General features: G+C 33.5%; 1 protein-coding gene across 1 annotated transcript in view; it reads left to right on the top strand.

Annotated features, from left to right (window-relative positions):
- The window catches only part of LOC117104924 (T-complex protein 1 subunit beta-like), an 11,324-nt gene extending 4,757 nt beyond the window's left edge, over window positions 1-6,567 (top strand). The window contains exons 5-13 of the mRNA XM_033245862.1: window positions 345-457; window positions 812-1,115; window positions 1,262-1,389; window positions 1,818-2,002; window positions 2,323-2,490; window positions 2,830-2,933; window positions 3,739-3,838; window positions 4,073-4,214; window positions 5,442-6,567. Coding sequence (XP_033101753.1) covers window positions 345-457; window positions 812-1,115; window positions 1,262-1,389; window positions 1,818-2,002; window positions 2,323-2,490; window positions 2,830-2,933; window positions 3,739-3,838; window positions 4,073-4,214; window positions 5,442-5,469 — 1,272 coding nt within the window. The 3' untranslated portion in view covers window positions 5,470-6,567. The remainder of the gene's footprint in view (window positions 1-344; window positions 458-811; window positions 1,116-1,261; window positions 1,390-1,817; window positions 2,003-2,322; window positions 2,491-2,829; window positions 2,934-3,738; window positions 3,839-4,072; window positions 4,215-5,441) is intronic.
- The last annotated feature ends 2,340 nt before the right edge of the window (window positions 6,568-8,907 follow it).

The following is an 8,907-nucleotide window of genomic DNA, read 5'->3' as shown; positions in this document are numbered from 1 at the left end:
TTTTCATTCTTAGGAATGTCTAAATTCATTTAAACTAGCAATTCCGTATTATATTTATAAATCTTTATAACATTATACAAAAATTAGATTTTTCTTAAAAACTGAAATTTTGCCGGGAATGGGGCTTTAAGTTTATTGAGAAAGATGTGAAAAGAGTCAACAAGAAGAGTTTTTGAGATCTTCAGGGTAATCATCCCAAAGTCTGGGGAATTCATGAATAGCTGATAGGTGAAGGTAATTGGTTCTTGCACGAAGGTGTTTAAAACACAATACCTCTTGGTGATGGATATTTTCAACACATTCAATCACCCTTAACAATCTCAACTTCGTATCTTTCTCAATAGGAAGCAGAACAGCTTGTAGATCAAAAGATCCATCCGCAAACCATTATAGCAGGATGGAGGAAGGCTGCAGATGAAGCTAGGAGGGTGTTGACAGAGGCGGCACAAGACCATGGGTCTGTATTTGTTTTGATAGATTGTTATTAGCTTCCTACCTCTATCTTTTGGTTATATCTTTCGGTTTGTGCCTAAATATCTGTGATTTGCTGAAATATCGGCAGTATGATGAAGTATAGGCCCATTGTTCATTTCTTGATGCAAGCCCTTCATATTATACATTGCTTCTCTCCAATCAAGTATTACATGGTTTATCTGTAGACTGTATATATCCATGCAAAAAGATTGTGAAAACAGGTGTTGGTGGTTATTTGTTAGTGTCCATTGTCCAATATACGGTATATTGATTATTGATTGTTGGTACTAATAGAATTTTTTTTAAATCAGTGTTTGTAAAAAAATTTTTTTTGTAGCAATGACCCTGAGAAATTTAAAATAGATCTGATGAATATTGCAAGGACGACACTTAGCTCAAAGTTGGTGTGGCAGGATAGAGATTTCTTCTCCCAGCTGGCAGTTGATGCAGTGCTGAGGCTGAAGGGAAAGACTGATCTTCAAGCTATTCAAATTATTAAGAAGCTAGGGGGTAATATGACAGATTCCTACCTGGATGAGGGGTTCTTGTTAGACAAGAAGGTTGGTGTGAATCAACCAAAGAGGATGGAAAATGCCAGAGTGCTGATTGCTAATACTTCAATGGATGCTGATAAAATTAAGGTGAGTACTTTACTGGTATCATCAACTGTGTAGACGTGTGTCCTGAGTGCTTAACAAAAAGTCTGTCTTGCCATTTTCTTGTAAAATGTTACTGTTAACAGGAGACTGTCCATTGAAGCGCCTTTGCAATCTTCTGTTGTTTATAGGTATTTGGTTCACGTGTGAGAGTTGACTCAACGGCAAAGGTAGCTGAAATTGAGCTTGCGGAGAAGGAGAAGATGAAGGAGAAGGTACAAAAGATACTGAAACATGATATCACCTGCTTCATCAACAGGTAAGTTTCTCCTCCTTCTCCTCCACTTTCTTTAGGCTGCTCAAGCTCAGTCCTGAGCACTGTGGCACTCAGTGTAGGAAGCTTAGTGTCTGATATAGTGCATCATATCTTATTCTACTTAATTGTAGTATTTTCATAATAATTTTTGTTCATATGATTATCAAAATTATTATATGCTGTAATGCAATAATGCTAATATAGACTATTTTTGCTTATTTAATTCATTTGGAATACTCTCACATGTTATATGAAAGATTCTGTTTGGAAAAATGATAAACCGATAATCTGCAACCATTTTATATAATGTTAAAGTAAGATAATACTGAATAGTACTAGGCAATAAAAGTGAATATATTCTCATTAGTATTATATAAATACAATTCAGTTTATTGGTATTACTGTTAATACTTTTATTTAATGATTTTTAGGCAGTTGATCTACAACTATCCTGAGCAGTTGTTTGCTGATGCTGGTGTTATGGCTATTGAGCATGCAGACTTTGAAGGGGTTGAAAGACTTGCACTTGTTTTAGGTGGAGAGATTGTCTCAACATTTGACAACCCAGAAAAAGTTAGGATTGGCCAATGTGACTTGATTGAGGAGATTATGATCGGTAAGTACATTGGTTGTCCTCTTCCCTCCTTATGTCAATTAAAACCTCTTTCATGAGTATGATTGCATTCTTTGGTTGTGATGGTCGATTTATCAGTCAATTGGCTATTTATAAGGCAAAAGTGTTGTGAGATGATGCTTGCAGAAACCAAAAAAAAAACAGTGTTTAAGACTCTCAGTTTAATAAACTCAACTGATCCACTTGTTGTGTCATTGTTATTTTCTGCACTTTGTTTGTCTGTAGAAGTAAACTGGTTGTTATCTATGAGCAAACAAGTTTATTTTTATTAAATTTATCTGTCTTTTCTTGCTCTTTTGTAGGTGAAGACAAGTTGATTAAGTTTTCAGGTGTCAAACTAGGTGAAGCTTGCACGATTGTAATCCGTGGGGCTACTCAACAAATTCTTGATGAAGTAGACCGGTCTTTACATGATGCTTTGTGCGTACTCTCACAGACTGTCAAGGAGACTAAGATAGTCTATGGCGGTGGTAAGTTAAAATTTATATCATAATGTACTTCAGTGTAAATAAACAGCACCCACAAGAATGTAATTGTACTCTCCATGTATACCTGACATTAAGAACTGATTTCGATTTATATATGACATTGCCTTCTTGACCCCAAATTTGCAAGTTAAAGTTGCATCTTGAATAATTGTTTTATATTTGTCTTATCTAAATATTGTTTCTGTTCTTTGGAGCAAATACAAATTGTTACATAAACTTGAATTTTATATTAAAATCTTTTAATGTCCTTGTGGAGTAAATGATATAATGAGTGGTATTGCTATATAATAATACAAATACATCTGCCCATATTCTCAACAGGCTGTTCTGAAATGTTGATGGCCAATGCTGTGATGAACCTAGCCTCTCAGACACCCGGCAAAGAAGCTGTTGCAATGGAAGCCTTCGCAAGAGCTCTTCAGCAGGTCAGTTGCTAAGGACAACAATTTCGAATTTATAATGAATATTCTTTAGGGTTCAGTCCAACCAAATGAGTATTTGGTTCTTTTTGAGAGATACATTTATAGGAATCTAAATTCTGTGGATAGTTTTGGATATGGTGTGTAATAATAATCTGTCATTTATAGTGCTATTTCAACCAGAAAGCAGTGTTTTGCAGTTGGTAATATCAACTGGCTACCTATCATGGCTCATATTCACTTTAAATTCCTTCTGATTATGTTCAGAATATACATCATCACATCGCTCCAAGTTAACTCAATGATCTGGTTCAACGCCACTTACCTGTTCGCACTTTTCGTTCATAAAATTGTTTAGCCTACCAACAACCTGCAACAAAACATAATGTGACAGAAGCTTTTCCTCAATCGGGTCGATCCTCTGCAATATGCTTTCATTGGAAATACAAGACTCGCCAAATATTGACTGCCCTAAAGACTTACCTAGATCATTCATACAATATATATATTGGCTTACATTTTCATCAACAGGCATCATTCATTGCTTTGAGGATATTTTTTGCATTAGGTGCTTTATAAAATTATTATTATTATTATTATTATTATTATTATTATTATTATTATTATTATTATTATGTTACTAAAACCTGGAGAAATTAGAGAATAATTGAAGAAACGACGTTAAGGGGAAAATAACACAAAGGATATTCCCCTTAAGTCCGACGCACATTATTATTGTTATTATTATTATTGTTGTTATTATTATTATTATTATTGTTATTATTATTATTATTATTTTCATTATTTTCAGCTTCCAAAGATCATTGCTGATAATGCTGGCTATGACAGTGCTGAGTTAGTGGCCCAATTGAGAGCAGCACACACACAAGGAAAATCAACAACAGGATTAGGTATATATTGTTGTTTACTCATTTAAAAGTAAAATAAATGTTTATGATTAATAATGATAAAGATGATAGGGTGGCATATTTTAAGCTAACTTAACTGTGGGAAACACTGCGACTTACTTTGTTATTCATTATTATTGTAATTTTAAATTCTGGGCTGTTTATTTGCTGTGTAAAGGGCTTGAGGCTGTTGCAATGAAGCAGATTTGGTATCAAAGTTTATACTTTAATTAACAGATATGAAAATTGGAGAAATTGGAGATATGATTGAGCTGGGAATCACAGAATCATTTCTTGTGAAACGTCAAATCTTGATCAGTGCTTCCGAGGCGGCTGAGATGATACTTAGGGTTGATGACATCATTAAATCGGCACCAAGGTAAAAAGCTGTGGTTGTGTTTACATTTTCTAAGTAGATGGCTCTATTTTTTAATGTACATGAGTTTATAAATATAACAGTCAATCTTTGTTGTTAATAATATATTATAATAATATATCTTTTATTTGAAAAAGTCACAATAAAAACACAATACACCTGCATGTATATACATTTGTCAGACAGAAATCAATTTACAAAAGTCAAAAAGGTAAAATATAGAAAAGAATGGATTGCAATGGAGGAACAATGGTTTATTGCTGCTTGTTGTGAATTTTAATAAAGAATGAAATTATACTCTTAAATAGCCTATATGTTTTAGCTTTAAGCTCTGAGATATGATGAGCATTACATAAGCTTCTTCCATGAAATGCAAGTCTGGTGGGTACTAAAATATTAAAATGCATAGATGTGGTAAGAATTTGAGAAAATTTGCAACAGTGTTCCTCCCTTTGTCGGCAAGAGTGACAAGATTACATCTATTTAAGGTGTAATTATAGTTGTTAAATGATGCGCAAGGTATGGTGCGACACGCCTTTTTTGGACAGACTCCATCATAGCACTGAGTTGCATTGTAAGGCCTGGATGCCAGACAACATCGACATATTCGAATATGGGTCTCGCATATCCGCAATAAATCCTTACAAGCTCATCAGCCTCCCAACCAAAATGTTTTTCGGGACCCAGTTAGGCCTAGCCCTGGACGGCTGAGGGTAGGGGTTGCCGAATTACAAGCCTATTGTAGCCTTATGTACGCATACCATAAATTTCAGACATTTAAACTGCAATATATGTGTTTATGTATCTTACCTTTCAAAGAAATTGCCAAAGTAAAAGTTTATATATTTTTAAATATTATACATCCAGTACTGCCACAAAAATATCCGCTTGTCTTGTGTGTGGAAGTTGCCCGTTTGCAGTTCGAACAACCTTATTTGCATATCAATGAAACACAAGGCATCACAAACTAGAGAACAATAGAATCTAGTCGCGTTTCCAATCTCCTTGTATAGTTGTCTCAGGTTTAATAGACTAAACAGAAACAACACAGAATATGATAAACTAAATAACATTATCATCCCATAATATACTTCAGCACTACCAAATCATCAACACTGTTATTGAACTACTAGCATCATTTTTGTCATGACCATTGCTATGCTGTATTTTTAAATTTTGCGATCGAAAATCAAATCATTACCAACCTTGTTTTCTTCTGGTTTATTTCAGGCAAAGAGGTTCTGATCAGTGCCATTGATTACTGTGATACTACAGTATATATGTAACCATTAGAATGTGGAGACTCCTAGCTGCTATTTCAGAAGCATTAGTTGCCATGTCAGCCTTGTCTAAATGTCTTGAAAATTTAAAGTCTTCTACGTGTAATAATTGACTGTAAAGCACTTCATGGAAGTACAATAACATAAAAATTATAATCATACACCTGCATTGTTAATCATTCCAGGTGTTGAATTGACCAGATATGGCGGAAGCATAAAAAAATAACCAAAAAAACTATGTCTTTGTGGTGCTTGGTAATGTGCAAAAATTAGAATTGCATATTAGTTTCTTGTCATCCTTATGAACTGTTGTCAAATTAACTTTACTGTATTTAAATTTACCAGGACATTTATTGACCAAATGTTAACTTAAAGTGTTCTTTAAATTTATGACATTCAGAGAATCTTCTCTAGGTTTCTTTAAATAAAAATGCTTTTAACACAGAGCATCTATGTATAATGCAAGCTGGTGATGATTTGCTTACATGCTACGAACTCTAGGGGTCATTGAATTCAGCACACTGTTCAATACTATGTTAATTTATATACGAGGTACCTACTCTATGTATTATTCTGTTGTCTTAAGCTACGTTCCCACTAAAGTCCAGATCAGGTCCGGTGTCTGGACCGGATACCGGATAAATCTCTGATTGACAAAAAATCGTGGTAAAGAATAGGATGATTCACATCAAATTTGTACGATTTCCAATCTGGGATCCAGAGAGCCATTTATATCGTAAAATTGTAATTTTTTCCCCGTTAAACCAGTCAGCAACAATCTTGTTTGGTTCGAACGCAGTGTTAAAAAAATGTAACTACTCAGATTTTTTGTCTGAGCTTCATGTGAAAGTAACTTTATTTTTAGGTACTGTAATTGTATCAAGCATTAACTTGGAAATAAAAATTAGAAATTTTTTTTATACTTTAGTGTGTGTTTCCTGCCAAGTGGATGGCAGGTAGCTATAAATGCTGTTATCGAGTAGCATGTTTTTGTACTGTGTGATTCTGTTAGCAATTTATAGGTTACGTTGATAGTGCGCAGAATAAAAAAAAAAAGGCTAAATGGATAAGTTAAGTTGTCTGGCTTGATACATTGTTGCTGTTTGATTACTGTAGAGCATGAGTGGGCATAAAAATCGGTCGGAGGGCCAAGGTGAATTTTTGATTTAACAAGGGTCGCACACATAGGGTTTTTAATTTGTTCATGGGCCGCACTTTGCCCACCTGTGCTGTATGTTCATATAGTGTTAATGGAGTGCTATAAGACAGATTTTGTCTGACAAAATTGTTGGAAGCTAAAGGTTTACTTTTGTCAGTGATCGATATGTTATGACAACCATGACATCAACAAAATAAAACCATAAATGATACTTTTAAAAGTTCTTTATTCGGTCAGTGCTTGATACAATACCGAGGCTGTCTAATAATACAGGTAATTCTTTAAAATTTCACATCCAACGGAACTCCAAATTACATTTATAAGGCTTGGAGCTGTTTTTAATTATCAGACAATTCAGCTCCACAATATATATGGTGGATTTGTGATTAAGGGTTAGATCCAGGATTTTAATGAGGGAGGGGGTAACATACGGCAGTTTACGAACCTAGGGAAATTGGACAGTCAATAAATAATACTGTAGTGAAATATACTAGTCTACCCAGTAGTAGCGCTTCAGAGCCTATTTGAGATTTATTTCCACAGCATGCTTCTTTACCTGAAGCTTGTGTTAATAAATTTCTTGTGCTACTTTCACTTTACTGTCTTATAATTTTAATCACAAAAAAATAATGTGAATGAAATATTATACCATTTCTATGAATTTGTTATTTCTCTTACTTATACATACACAACTTTTGAGAAATTCATTCACTCATAATCCAAAGTATTCTCCAGTTCAAATGTCATACAGGCTATGTTTAAAGATTACTTCATACAAATACAATTAAACAATTGCCTAATTATATTTTTTTATATACTTTATATATCCAATATGTGCTCAGTTGTGACAAGATTTTATTTTTTTCCAAATTCATCTATAAAATGTAGGTTCCCAGTCAAAAAAGTGCATGGTCTTGTCCAATATATCTGAAAGGATGATAAACATAAAAAATAATAAATTAGTTCAAATACAATTAAACAATTACCTAATTATATATTTTTATATACTTTATATATCCAATATGTGCTCAGTTGTGACATGATTTTATTTTTTCCACGTTCATCTATAAAAAAATGTAGGTTCCCAGTCAAAAAAGTGCATGGTCTTGTCCAATATATCTGGAAGGATGATAAACATAGAAAAAATAATAAAATCAACATTAATCTTAAGATAACAGTGTTTTTGTTTTACACTTGTAATCCCCTCAAGAGCATTAAGAGATATTTAAATCTTGTAGTCTCTTTATTGATTTAAAACAAATGGTTCTATCTAAATAAATAAAAGCAGGCATATTACAAGGTAAATCCTGCAATTTTTATTCTTATTTTGTGTATATACCTTGATGTTTGGTTATGCTATACATATATTCCAACCCATAATAAGAGAAAGAGTACACCAAATCCCATAAACAAACTGGCAACCAGTGACACTAGCAGTTCCTTGTAAAGATCACGAGTATATTTTGTTGATGTGACTTCATATCTGTTTGGTAGGTAGGTCAAGGATTCTATTCATACAAATTACAAACACACTTATCAAACAATAGCACAAATATATAGTAATATTAGTGATCAGTTATATTTAACAAGTAATTCAAAGATTCAAATTATTTAAGCATAATATTAGAAAATTGTTGGTGGTGTTACAGTAAATTTACAAATATTGTAATCAACAATTTAACTGTGTATCTTTTTTAGACCAATTTTAGTTCATTCATTGTTATACTACTACCAGTAATTGTTACTGCATAAATGAAGGATACACAAAGAACCATGCTGTAAAGAAAATTCCAATGGCAAGCAGAGTGATGGTGAGATACGGGTAGATAGTTGGATTCACTGGACTAACATACCTTGTCATCGACTCAATGGAGGCCTGTCAAGACAAAACATTGAACAATTCAAGAACTTAACATTATCAATAATACCTATCAGATTACTAAGCAAGACTGATTTATTTTATTGAGATAATCATTAAAACATAAATGCAAGAACAACATATAATAAATTACATTACAAAAACCCATGGTTAAACTATGTCACATTTGGAAATACACACAGGCAATATTAGCCACTGTGCAGTCTGAAAAGTACATACAACTTTTCAACAATACCTCGAGTTTTTTTTTTTTTAAATAGGGACCACTGCTCTTGTTTGTTCCGGCCATCTGTCGGCGTGGCATAGGTCTAATATTTTTTTATCCGACTACCCGACTACCTCTGCCGGGTGGGTGATTGACCTGTCCGATGGAATCAT

The sequence above is a fragment of the Anneissia japonica genome, unplaced genomic scaffold, assembly GCF_011630105.1.
Source record: "Anneissia japonica isolate Jap-2015-1 unplaced genomic scaffold, ASM1163010v1 scaffold287834_len5846547_cov211, whole genome shotgun sequence".
NCBI classification, from domain to species: Eukaryota; Metazoa; Echinodermata; class Crinoidea; order Comatulida; family Comatulidae; genus Anneissia; species Anneissia japonica.
Note: the sequence above shows the minus strand (reverse complement) of the source record. Positions and strands in the feature narration are given on the sequence as shown.